This window comes from Corvus hawaiiensis, chromosome 2, assembly GCF_020740725.1.
Source record: "Corvus hawaiiensis isolate bCorHaw1 chromosome 2, bCorHaw1.pri.cur, whole genome shotgun sequence".
Taxonomy (NCBI): Eukaryota; Metazoa; Chordata; class Aves; order Passeriformes; family Corvidae; genus Corvus; species Corvus hawaiiensis.
Window position 1 is genome coordinate 56802194 of NC_063214.1, and position 13893 is coordinate 56816086.

At 39.3% G+C, this 13893-nt stretch overlaps 1 protein-coding gene across 2 annotated transcripts in view; it reads left to right on the forward strand.

The window, feature by feature from the left end:
• The first annotated feature begins 6771 nt into the window (after window positions 1–6771).
• COG6 (component of oligomeric golgi complex 6) overlaps window positions 6772–13893 on the forward strand; it is a 55484-nt gene continuing 48362 nt past the window's right edge. The window contains exons 1-4 of one of the 2 annotated variants that reach the window (XM_048295175.1): window positions 6772–6915; window positions 7480–7623; window positions 7957–8028; window positions 11356–11414. In XM_048295175.1, the coding sequence (XP_048151132.1) occupies window positions 6787–6915; window positions 7480–7623; window positions 7957–8028; window positions 11356–11414 (404 nt within the window). In that variant the 5' untranslated portion in view covers window positions 6772–6786. Of the gene's footprint in view, window positions 6916–7004; window positions 7137–7479; window positions 7624–7956; window positions 8029–11355; window positions 11415–13893 lie in introns of those variants that run through there. The other variant, XM_048295176.1, reaches the window with a different exon arrangement.

Genomic DNA, 13893 nt, shown 5'->3' on the forward strand with positions numbered 1-13893 from the left:
CCTGACCATATACTCTTGTCTGTTCTGTGCCACTACAAACATTTGTGCAGGATTTGCTGGGTTAGCAAGGTGAGAATTCTATCATCTTATGCAACTACATCCCAACCAACAGCTACCAGATCCAGTAGAGCAGTTATTAACACTAAGGACTGTACTTTGGATATTGACTATGGTAAAGGAGTCGCCTGGAGCTGAGACAAGCCTGTCATACTACCCTACCTGTGTGGCAGAAGTGTGTGTGTATAGATGCAAAAAGGGCAAGAGGGCAGAAGCTATATAACAGGAGTTTAAAAGGAGCTTTGGAAAATTCAAATAGTCTTCAAAAGAGAGACCAGCCAGTCAATGTAATTAAAAAGTGAAAAACAAAAAGGGCTGCAAAAATGCACTTCATTCTACATTCTTGCATTTCTTGTCCTGCCAAGTGGAGTTATACTATCTTGGAGTTCTGTATTGTGGATACAAATATGCAGCTAGCAAGAATTTTTCTTGCTTCTTTCCAGTCCCGTGAGATATTTTCTTGCTCATGGAAGATATTTGTAGAGTTCTATAAACTATGAACACCTGCGACCTTGCAGAGCTTTGTTTATAGTACAGTAGGAAAATATTTTGGCAATGGATGTTTTAGGATTTTAGCCAATCATCCCCAAGGGGTGGCTGATCCTTTGACCAATTAGACTATGAAGAAAAAAGTCTATAAAAGAGTTGTAAAATAATTAAATAGATGAATCTTGCTGCACAGTGCCTGCCTGCTGGATCTCTCTTCTCCTCCCTACCACTGCAGGATACCGCGGTACTGTATGAATCCTGAAAGGCAGCAATAGATGCTACATTTATCACACATCTTCGGTGACTTGAACTGTAAATACAAAATGACCATAGTGGCTGGGTTCTGGGAATAACACGAATGCTTCAGTGGAGAATAATCATAGTTGATCACTAGCTGGGGGGGGCTTAAGGCAGTGCCTGAGTTTCCACTAAGGTATCAAAATAAGAGCCTGTTCACAAGAAACATACCAGAAAAGTCAAGGGAGGAAAAAAACCAAGAGATGTGACAAACATCCATAAGACATGGACATATGACCCACAGTTCTGGATTAAAATACAGAAGTTGGAGTCAAAGTTTGCAGCAGTTATGGTCTTTGTTAAAACGTGTGTTGCTGATGTACTGACTCAAAAGGAATTCTTCTAATGCCATCATTCTTAAAATTTATTAGATCTACCTTTGGCTTGTCATGATCCACGTCATGACCCTGTCATGATCTCGTAGAGGGCCTTTTGTTGATCAGCTGATGTGAGGGCACTGCCCAGTAATTTAGGCATTGCTCTCTAGATTTTCTTTGCTAGAGATTGACTTCAGCTGAGATCAGCACATACTGAAGGATACCATTTCTTTGTCTGATGGGGAATAGTTGCAATTTTTGTTCAGTTGTTTGGGTTATTTTTATTCCACCTATAAAACAGAACACATTCCAGAGACTTTTTGCGAGCAGGACATGGAAAGTCATTGCTTGAAGAAATAAGGCAGCAGGTCTGGCACACATCATTATCATGTGTTATGTGTCCTGCTTCTATTTTTTTTTTTTTTTTTGGGTCAATATATTCCTCTTTGTTGCTATATTGTTATTATAATGATAAGAGTAATCTTCTATATTAGAGATCTTATCAGCATACTAGTGAGAATATGCAAAGGAAGATAAGCTTTATACTTCAGCCACAGAGACATAGTGTCACTAAGGTGATGCAGTTCGTCAGCCACAAGCAGATATTTGTTCTCATGGCTCCACAGCCTAAACCATTGTTTCCTTTTATTTAGACGAAATTTCGGCCCTCACTGAAGTGAGTGGCAGTGCCATGACCAATGTAATTGACCTTGCCAGGAATGTGGCCACATAGTTTAGACAACCACTTCCTTAGAAAAGTCCTCTATTCTGTAGTGTTCTAGTATTAAATAAATTTAGACTAAACCCTATTAGTTTTGCTGACACAGTACTTCCCTTGAAATCAATGGTTGGGATTTTTTAGCAGGAGCCAAATAGGAAGATTTCATGGGCTTGGTATGTATTAAAGTGCACACTGTACTGCTAGTGTTATCTTTTCAGTGAGTTATAACAAACAGAAGTTTTATAGCTCCTCAACCAGGTGGCTGATTCAGCATCACATATATTAGAGCCACTACTGCTGACTGTGAGGCATGACGATAAATCCCCAAGTGAGATAGCATGAGCTAACCTAAAACTGTACATTTTCCTGGACCATCAAGGGACACAGACAGGTTTCACTACATGACTGCATGTTGCTGTCAGGGTGACCTTTGGCCAAATCACCACAGTCATACCTCAATTTCCAAAATGAGGTCTACATTGTCTGAGTTTTTAAAAAAAATTGTTAGCTCAGGGAATTGATTTGATCTGGTGAAAAGTATCTACAATATTAACCTCTAAGAAAATAAATCATTAAAAAAGCCAGCTCTGACTTAAAGACACAGAACATTTTCCTGTGCTCCTGCCTATCACTTGGATTTTCTAGTCCAACCATAGCACAAAAAGGCATCAAAATACTGGAGAAAGCCAAGGAATAATTTCATGGCAGAGAACTAGTGAAGATTATAAGGTAGTGGTGGATTTCTTTTGGGGTATGCTGTGTGCAGTGGAGAGCCTGGCAGAGCCAAGTTCCACTCACCTGACCATCTGTAGGGATGACAGCATAAACATTTTCACAGGGAGGCATAGTTGAGCAGTAATATATCATAGACAGCTTCCTGCAGATACTCTTCTTCACTGCATCTGAAGGCATCAGGACCTGTAAATTGTATGTAAAATAGCATTGTCAAATTCCTTTTATCTATTCTACTGTAAGAAAAATACAACTAATTATGGGCATTTTTACATGACCTTTCACCTCCCTGACTTCACTTCATAATGCTTCCTGTTCCTATGTGCTCTGTGTGTCATATTGAGGCAAGCCCTGCATTAGTCTATCCTTCCTTCCTCCCTCCCTTCCTTCCTATTACTCTTCTTTTAATGTATTTGTACATTTTCTTTTTCCTTCATCACAGAAATCCTCCTTTATCACTCTCATTTGCCTATGACAACACTCATAGCAAGGGCTATTCCTTCTTCTTTGTGTTTCAGAAAATATTTTCTTTATGTCCAGCTCTGTCACTTCTCTTTTGCCACAGGGTAGGGAAATACATCCAGCCATTTCTTTGATCCCAGTCAACCTATTCATCCACTGAAGTTTTATTACTACTTAGCCTTTTGTGGAACAAATTCAGGTTACTACTACAAACCTTTTTTTTGTCTTTGTCTTCAGAAAGTACATGTACTTCCAAGCACTTGAAAGCACAACAGCACTTACTAGCTTTGGCTACGTAGACAGCAGGTGTCATTCCTGACCACACCTTGTTCTGCAGGCTGAACTGCGCTGCTGTCTGTAGTGCACCAAACGAGTGGTTTGTGAACACTTTCACCATAGTGGTAACAGTTGTCAAACAGTTTTGCTGTCTGATGGGGAAAGCCCACAAAACCAGAAACCAACACAGTAAGGAGCTAAGATAACCAAATTAACAGAAAACACCCTGTGCCAGACATTTCTTTACTGACACCTGTAGTTCTGCTGCCGTGTCAAGTTTTGGTAAGAGAACTTGCAGTGGAGTAAATTACACACACTATACAAACTGCCTACCATTGATACACAGAAACTGATAACTGAAATCAAAGTACCTTCTGGCAGTTACAGATCACAAAATCCCAAGCATTTTATCCCGCAGTGTACATCAAATTGATTTAACAGGATGTTTGCCGGTGAGCAAGCAGACTGGTAAGAGTATCATGCCAAACCCACCTTTGTGATGCATACAAGCCATGGCACACCAGCTGAGTTCTAGATGGTGACTTCGTCACAGTCACATTTGCATTTTTGTTTAAAAAGGTCTGTTCTGAGGAAAAATCTACCCTGAAAATATTATTCGTATCAGAAAAAGAGAGGATTTCTTTTTATAGCTGCATATAATATTCCTAAAAGATGAACAAGAGATAAGCACCAGTGTCCTCATACAAACACGTTTTAGACTTGTGAGAGGTAAAGAAGTGCTCCCTTGATTATTTATCCTCATTTTTTCAAAAGAACACATGCATAGATAAACACATGCTGTTTCAAAACTCCATTGGTGTTGGGGAAGATGAAACAGGAAAGCCTTGGAAATATGATTGCCTGACAAAAGATTTTGGGAATATGAAAACTACAGGCAACATCGAAATGAAAGCCACTTTTGAAATACCAGGTCTTAGTTACTGAACAACTAGAAAACAATGGTATGGCCGACTGAAGTAATCCCCTCTTGATGGAACAATACCCTCTGCTTGCAAACAGGTCCAAGGGTCAGAGCAGACCCTACTAGCTCAGCAGAAGGGGTCCAAAGAGTAGTTTTTAGAAGTTAAGATGTAACACTCTATGGTAATATAAGAACTCTTATAGGCTGTATGTAAATGCTATAGGATTTGTATCTTGTATTAGATTGGTTAGTGACAATTAGAATATTCAGTACAGAAGATGATTTATTGTATTGTAACCAGGACTTCAGACATTTCTCATTCTCATTCTCATTTCTCATTCTCACTTCTATTCATTCTCTCTTCTATTCATTCCTCTCTTCCACTTCTACTCTTGCTCCTACTCTCTCTCTCTCTCTCTCTCACCCGTTCACTCTCTTACTCTCTTGGGCCTGCTCAGAGCTGAGTCTGGCAGCTCTGAGCAGTGCCCCAATACCCACGCCCTTTACAATAAACCGGCTGTGCCCCGAGACCTGCCTATAGAGATCTCTCGTCTCCGTCTACGTCCGACCGTCCCGACCAGAACCTCAGAACCCCCGTAACCTACACATTGGTTCCTGTCAGCCTAATGTTTTACATTAGCTAGAAGCATTCTGGCTCACAAAACACATTCTTGAAGAAATGCACACCCATGAAGAAGCACCTGAAAACAGAACTGGTTGCTTCAAAAGAAAATGCATGTACTGACTAATAGAGGGAATTCTTTCTGGCTCCTTGTATGTTTGTGGTATAACTTGTTGGACAAGACTTGGCAATGGTCGTGACTTATCTGACACTTGTGCTTCAGATGTTGGAGCCTTTCTGACTTCAAGGTGTGCCTTCACTCTGTCAACTCATCCATCAGGTTAACAACATCTGAAGTGTTGTTCAAACAACTAACAACATCCAGCTTATAGGTGGGAGGGGATCTTTCTAATAATAGGATTTTCTTGACATGCTTAAATATCAATTGCTTACACCTGTGATGACTGCAGGCTATTTTATCTCTTCTGACGTGGAGAAGCGAGATCCTGGCTCCTGGAAGCTTAGTCAGAAGTAAAGGACATCTAGAAGGAGATAACATCAGTGTAATAGGGTGGATGAGAAACAGAAACTAAGGAAAACAAGATGTCTAAAAATGCTTGAAAACCTTCTTGCTGACTAGCCAAGAATAGAAACAAGTCACTACACAGACCGTTCAGAAAAGCTGGCCTTTTATGTAGAGGATCCATGTGAGGAAGCAAACAAACAAAAATTAAATAAAAAAATAGCCTATTGCTGTATCCATCATGATAAGATTTCAAGAGTGGGGCTCTGGTCCCACAGTTTTTTCTTGAGGTAAATGACTCAAACTAAAAGAACAAATAATTATTGAATAAAAGCATTCAGAAGCTCAGTGCTCCACCTTGGGCATAAAGGCAATGTCTACTTGACTTGTTTGCAGTTATTTTCAGGAAGGGTCTTTGAAAGAGCAATGTGAAACCCCCAAACTCCTGAAGAGTTAAGCTACTGCTTGAGTCTTTGGTTTTTGACCTCACACCATCAGACAAATGGAAAGGTGATGTTGTTTTCACAGCTAATACCACAGTGGGATCCGTGTCTGCTTATATAACAGCTGTGCACTATTAGTCATCTTCTTTCCATGGTGTCTTACCTTTATCTGCATACCTGCTTTCTGTCCTTTGGAAAAGCCTACAGAAATTCCTCCATCTCCCCTCAGCACTTCAGACAGGACAAGTGACAACATGAGAGGTCACAGACTTAAGCTGCACCAGGGGAGGTTGAGGTAGAACACCAAGAGGAATTTCTCCACAGAGAAATCAATCTCACAGAAAGAGTGATTGGGCATTGGAATGGGCTGCCCAGGGAGGTGGTGGAATCACCATGTGGCACTCAGTGCCGTGGTCTGGCTGACATGGTGCTGTTAGGACATAGGTTGGACTCGACGATCTCAGACGTCTTTTTCAACTTAATTGATTCTGTGATTTTGTGCTCTGGAGCTATGAGACCTTGAGAGTTCACCTCTGTGTCAGTAAATGCACAGCAGAAACAACATACCCTCCTCATTTTGACACACATTACAGCCACTGCTGTTGGCTTATACAATAGCGATCTCGTTTATTTTTTCTTTCTAGGTATGCTCAAAATTAAAGCACTTACTTTGTGAAATAAATATCGCTATCTGGCCTCGTGAAGTGAACCCTCTTTCTATCATCGACTCAAAATCCTTTATTTAGTAAGTAAATTATTTTTATTTATTAATATTTTAAATTTAATGTATTTTTATTTTAATGTATTTTTATTTTATTAGTAAAAACAAAGAAAGAAATAAACAGAAAAACCCCGAGTGCCACCTGGCACCAGGTGAGGCCTGGCTCTGCAGCCGGCCTGCGCTAGGCCGGAACCAAATCCTCGGAGCGCGTTTCCGCCGGAGCCGCTCCGTGTCGCGGCGCTGGGGCCGGGCCGGGCCGCAGCCATGGCCGACGCCGCTGCGCCGCCGCCGCCCGCTGCCGCCCCCGCCCCGGGGCTCCCGGCTGCCCCCGGCACCAACCCGCTGTCCCGCAAGCTCAACAAGATCCTGGAGACGCGCCTGGACAATGACAAGGTGGGTCGGGCGGCGGCTGAGGGCCGGGGCGGGGGCCGGATGAGCCGTCAGGGGCCGCGGGCCCCGACAGGCTTCGCGGCGGGGGGGCGAGTCCTGCCGTACCCTCAGTTCCGCTGCGGAGCTGCGGGCGGCCCTTTGCAGCCTTAATTACAAATAAAATTAGTTTTCTTTTCTCCAGCAGCATGCCACGCTCCTGTTTTATCCCTTCAGGTCGTAGAGAGGTTTGTATCGCTTGCCTCTTGAGAAGGGGCTTCTCAAGCTTTTTGTAATTTAAATGTTTTCTGGCTGCGGATAGGTCATTCATTTACAGAAAGTAGTCTTACTGATTAAAGCTACTGTAAAATTGTAGACAAAGTCTTCTGTTATAAGAGAAGAAGAAAAGCTCAGCAATTATTTTAGTTGTTTGCCAACTGATGTGGAGTGTGTTAAGGTAGTTTTTCCTCTAAAACAGTTTATTAGGTTTGGTTTATTTTTAATAAGACCGTGAACTTGGGGTGAGTACAGGCTATTTAACCTGCTTCTTTGTAACTGCATGCAAACTGAAGGTCTTTTGTTTTTCTCTAGGAAATGCTGGAAGCACTCAAGGCTCTCTCGACCTTTTTTGTGGAAAACAGTTTGCGCACCCGAAGAAACCTGCGTGGAGACATTGAACGACGAAGCTTGGCCATAAACGAAGAATTTGTGCACATATTCAAGCAAGTTAAAGAGGTGACATTTTTGCAGCATGACTAGCTATCTTACAAGAGTACTGCTATGTAATTGAAAGTTTAAAAAAGGGCTAAGAAAGATTTTTAACTTTCCAGTTTTACTTTACAGTAAAACTGTTTCATTTGTTGAAAATGTTGCATTGGATGTTTCAAACAGATAAGAGTCCTGAGTGAATGTTGATCTTTAGAGGTGCATTACTCTGTTCTGACTAACAGAGAGAGCCTAGAGCAACAATGTTCCTTGTAACTGGGGCATCTAATTGCAGTGGGAAGCTGGGCTTGGACACAGCATTTCTCATTAAAAGCACAGTTACTGTTACTTGAATTTATGCAGGAACTTGAGAGTATAAATGAAGATGTGCAAGCAATGAGCAGCTGCTGTGAAGACATGTCCAGTCGCTTGAAGGTAATACATAAATGGAAATGCTTTGAATATTTTCCCTTTTGAGGTGTGACTACTTTCTTTTAAAAGGACAAACAGTTATTTTTGAGGATTAACAGCAACACCAAGATGTTTCCATAGTATGCACACAATGTTACTTTAGGATATTAATATGCTTCTTTTAACTTGTTTAGAAAGCGTATCAAGAAAGTAATTTTAATTTCTTACAAATTGTAGTTCAAAAAGCAGCAATATACTTATTTTGAGAATAGCAATGTGATATCCAGGTGTATATAAGTGGAGAGAAAATATTTTATTAGATTGAATGTGAGATTTGAGGGCTAATTTGCGTATTTCCGTTTAAAATGGCTTTTGCATTGACTGTGTCTGTTGAGTTATGTGTTCATATAAATACCTCAAGTATGTCCATAGGAAAGTATCTTGTAATTCAGAGAGATTCAGAGAGGGAGACAAATCTGGTATGCATCTTCAGTTTATTGGTTTTGTTTCATAACATGGTCTCAGAATGCTGATATGCAACAAAACCAATTCTGTTTCACCTTAATTCTGAATCCATAATATTCTTGGCGGGGCTGGGAAGCGTAGGAAATTTGCGTTTTATGGTGTGTTACCAAATCTGGCTTGGTTTTAGGGTACAAGTTCGATATTCAATGCAGTGATGAGTATAAACAGCTTATGGATGCTGAAGTGTAGATGTTTGGCCAAACCAAACCTGTTCTGAACACAGCACATAAGTTATAGTATGTGAATAAGAATCCTTCACTAAAAAATCCTGTGAAAACTGTTGTTTTACTCTCCATATGTGTGTGTGGATATTAGATGTCCTCCTGCTTAAATAAATAGGTTTCACAGTCATTGTACAAGTGCTTGTAGCTTGATGAACTTGTACCAAAAAAAATGAGAGTACAGCATAGCCAACTGCAGTACTTAATTTTCAGTTTTGGAAGGAGCTGGGTAATGCACCTCAGAGGTCTCAGATCTCTTTGAACACTGTTAATGTGGATATATTCCGTAGTGCAGTTCAGGAACTGTTAGACTAAGCTCTTAGATGTGGAAATGAGTCAAGTGTCCATGCAGATTTTTGCTCTTTTCTGTCTTTAGATCATGAAATATAACTACTGTCTGTGATTTTTTTTTTTCTTTTCCCAGAGTAGAGCCACCCTGCAGAGATTTCTTTTTTCTATTGAAGTCAGTAGGTAGTTTTGTTCTGTGCCCCACAGAAAGTTTCCTCTAGAGCCCTGTAGAACTCGTAACTTGTTCAATTCAATCCATATTTTCTGTGTATGAATGTAAAGTTAATAAGCTCCTGAACTAGCATTCAATTGTGAGAGACTTTGGTACTTTATCTGTAGTAGGACATGAAGACTTGCAGGCATGTGCTCAAGCTGAATGAGAAGACAAAAATGCACTAGGTAGAGCAAATAGAAGATACAAAGAGGAGGATTTGGGGCATATAATGCAGAAAACTGTGCAAAGAGAGCAGTATATTAAGAAAGCAGAGCAAATAGAGGACATGAAAGGGAATACATTTGGCTAAGCCAAAAAGCTTTTTAGCTTTGTTATTTTGTAAGTTTCTAATACCATCTGATCCAAATAACCATATACTGTCACATTTGATTTTAGGACAGTGACTTGATAAATGCAGTGGCTGAAAGGGAGAGAAGGAGCAAGTGCTGAAATGGAATTAAGTGGGGTTGAAGTATAACGAAAGCTTTAACTAATATACTGAGGTGGAGAGGAAGAGAAAAATGTTTCTGTTTGGGATATACAAGAAACATCAAATACCAGCTTTCTGATTTTCCTGGCATGTCTGGCTCATTTGTGACAGTTACCTCGTTTGGTTAGATGTAAGCTCTTTCATTTCGTACATAAAATGATGACAATATCTGGCACGTATTTGAGTGCATATACAGAAAAACTGGCTTCCTGGTATACCTAGCTGGATTCAGAAAAAATGCTTTTACTTCCTTTCTGCTGTCTTATTGTTAGCATTTTTCGTGGTAATCAGTACTTCTGCCCAGAAAGTACTGGAAAGGAAGCAAATTTCTTCTTTTTTGTTTATTAAAATTTGGAATTAAGTTGGGCATGAATGGTTACAGTCCTACTTTCACCTTTCAAAGCATTTCTGTACTTTGACTGCTTTTCTGTTGTAACGAATGTAGTGTCAGGCTGAAATGAGTCAGGGTGTGTACATACTTTTGTTAGACCTCTCGGGAATCTCAAGACTGGGATCTTCAATTTGGCAAATGCTGTAATTTGGCCCTTAAACAGTATTGAAATCATTCACATAGAATATCTTTATTGCCATTTCCAGCACTTCTTTTGCAGTATTATTCTATACTGAATGCATTTTGATTTCAGGATTTTTTTTGTTAGACCATCTCATTTTTCTGTGTAAGGGATCACTGGTGGCATCCAGTGTGAAGCCAAAAATTCCAGATGTCTTTCAGCTTTTCACTGAGCAGTAAGTTTCAGAACACTTTAACTTCAGTTGCAGCAATCCTTTTAATCATGCAGTTGCTGTCTGATGCAGAATTGTTTCTGCATGGATTCTCTTGCACTGCCATCACTCAATAGTGATGAACTGTAATGAACTTCCTAAGTGCATTGCCCTTAGAGTGGTAGAGTCATTAAGGTTGGGAAAGACTTCTGAGATCATCGAGTCCAACCCAGCACTGCCAAATCCACCACTAATCCGTGTCCCTCAATGCTGTACCTGCACATCTTTTAAATACCTCCAGGGATGGTGACTCAACCACTTCCCTGGGCAGCTTTGTTCCAATGCCTGACCACCCTTTCAGTGAAGAAATTTTTCCTAATAATTGTCCTTGGTCCATACAGCTCTGTAAGCTGTTGGACTGTAGAGCTAGGCTTGCTTAGACTAGCAGAGCTGTGTTCATCATCTTCTCTAAAAAGTTTGGGTGGACACTGGTACTGAGCAGTTTAGCATCCAAAGGAATTTGTTTCATTTTTTGTTTTGTGACAGCAAACAATTTACAGTTGATGGGCAAACAAAATAATCAGAACTATTTCTAATATTTATAGTGTTTCTGTATTAAATATAAACTAAAAATAAACAGTGTGATTATAAATGTATATAAATATGGAAACAGAAATGAATAAGGATTAAAAAAAGTATGTTTTTTAATGCCCTGACATAGGGAGAGTTAATGAATACTTGTTTCAAGAAGGCCTTTTGTTTCAAAGAGTACATTCTTCAAATTGCTTGTACTCAGAAAGCTTCAAAAGTATTAGCTATTTTAAAGATTGTTTAATACATTTGATATGTTTGTGGTTTTCACATGCTTAACAATTCTAATTGTATTCTAGGCAGCAAAGGAACAAACCCAGGACTTGATTGTAAAAACCACGAAACTGCAGGCAGAAAAGTACGTATACCACCTTATTTATTTGATGGAATTTTCTTCTAGATGTGACTCTGCCACTTTGATTTATGACTTTGGTATTTTTTTCAACACTATATGTGTTTGTAGCTTAATTGCACTCTTAGCTTATTGCTAAATCATCCAAAAAGGTGAGAATGTGTGTTAGTATTTGTTTCAATAAAAATTTGCTTTATAGGGAAGAGAATCAGTTACAGTGGTACAGCATGCCAAATATGGACACACTTTACCTAAAGTCTGTTGAAAATGTAAGTTATATTGTGTCATAACAGTTATGGACCAACTCAGTTTCTCATCAGTTTGACAGGCTTCTTGTTATTAATGCCTTGTATCCAGGTGAAATCTCTCTCTTTTTCAGGGACTGGATGAGAGAGTGCGAAGTTGGATTCTAACTTGCTCTGCCTTATTTAAAGCTAACTGTAAAATACAGGAGTGCTGTTTAATGAGCCTAACACAGACCACTTTTTCCCTTGGTTCTCCAGCCTCCTGTGGAAGAAAAGATTTGTAGTTTTGTCTTTTCAGTATTTTTATTCCTGAGAAGGGGATAATAGCTAATGACAGATTCAAGCAGTCTTTATTGTTTTTATGGTTAGGATGTATGGTTTTATAGCTTCAGGTTTTCTCCATGTAGAAGAATGAATCTGCTTGCTTTATGAGCTTTCTTCGGAAAATTATGTACAGTTCACTGGAGGTTAGAAACAGTTATTTTGCAGTAGTAAGTTTCTAGTAGAAATTATGATTTTGGATAGCTCTCAGCTTTCAAAATCAGTAGGTTTATGATACGAACTTCAGTAGGAAGTGGATTATGTCCGAGTATGAAGCTGGAGTTTAATCTGTACATATTTTAAAAGTTAAATATAGAATAACTGCATAAAATGCAGTGCTGGTTCATATAAAGTGAAGGATTTGGTAAAGACACACTTTCAGTAAGTGAGCAGAAGTCTTAGAAAATACGTCATTTTAAATATGAGTCTGTGAAGTAGTAGGACAAAGAAGTGGTCATAGATTTTTGTAGTCTCAAGAAAAGGAAAGCTGCTTTGATTCCTTGTTCTGAAGCAGAATGGGAGATACCAAGACCAGTCCCAAGTGTTTTATCTCTAATTGGCCTTAAATTCCATTAAAAGAGATTATGGAGACTGTACATCAGTACTTCCACAAGATAGTCTTTGCACTGTTGTTTACTTCAAAGACCTTCTGCTAATTCCTTTAAAAGACAGAACATCCCCCTAGTGTGAAGAGGAAAAAGTTTAGGAAGTAGTCTGTCCTTCTCAGGGTCTGTGTGACCTCAGAGTGCACATGTAGGAAGAAGTTTGGAAGTTTATTTTTGAAGTATACCATGAAGTACCCATGAGCAGAAGCCAAAAAGTACCTGTGACTTTTACAGTAAGTCTGATAGTTATGGCAGGTTCGTATTACCATTTATTAGCGAAATTAATTTTTTCCCTGCCTAAACCTACGAAAAATTGTGAGGATTGTTTGGTTCTATTTGGGACATTTTAGTCATTTGTTCTTTTAACTCATTAAATTACTGTTCTGATGCATTCCTTTGGTTTACATCAAGCACAGGAAGAGGCATCTGCTGCCAGATATTAGAGGGTTTTTGAAGACCTGAAGTCTTGCCTCTGAAAATATACAGGCCTTAAATTGCTGATGCCTTCAACTTAATGTGACATTTTTTTAGCCAACAAATGAGTAAATGGTGAAACTGGAAGGACATGGCTTCTCTCTCCTCTGGGGGTTGTCCTAAAATGCTGTCTGTTTAAAATGCAGAGATGAAAACTGGACCTGTTCTAGTGTGTTCTTCTGTTAGGCTTAGCATTTGTGTGATTTACTTTAGCTGACCATGTTTATGTAGCTGAAAAAATGTTAGGATTTCATTCAGTGATCTAAAACTGAAGGGGGACTATGAACTTCCAGATCCATTTCCTGCATTTATGTTTACTAGGGATTTAGATTTTTTTTCTTTTTCTGTACTTGAAAAGGAATGGGTGGCTGAGTGGCTCTGTGTGGGTACTAGGTTTTTTATACTAAGTAGTTTTGGCATTGTATTATCATCTATATAATTAGTTGTAGTTCAAGATGATTTTCAGTTTCCAAAGCTTCTTACCTGAGCTCTTGTTGGTTATCCTAGTCTCAACTCTCTGTTGGTTATCCTCAGATTTGTGGTTTGAAGGCAGAGCTGCCCACCTGGAGTTTCCTGTAGGTAATCCTGTGAGCACTTTGGGACTTCCTATATTGGTGAAATGTGTGATTTTAAGACACCTGGGGTATTTGGGGTAGAAAATTACATGTTTGTCTCAGATTTAGGTTAATACTTCTGCATTCTTGGGTTTTTGCTTTGCAGCATTTTTTTTCTTGTTATTTAGGTTGTGAGCTTTAGACCTGCTTTGGCATAAATGCCAGATATAGGGTGTTACTTAGATAACAAATTTAAAAAGTAATTAATACAATTGCATTTTTGTAT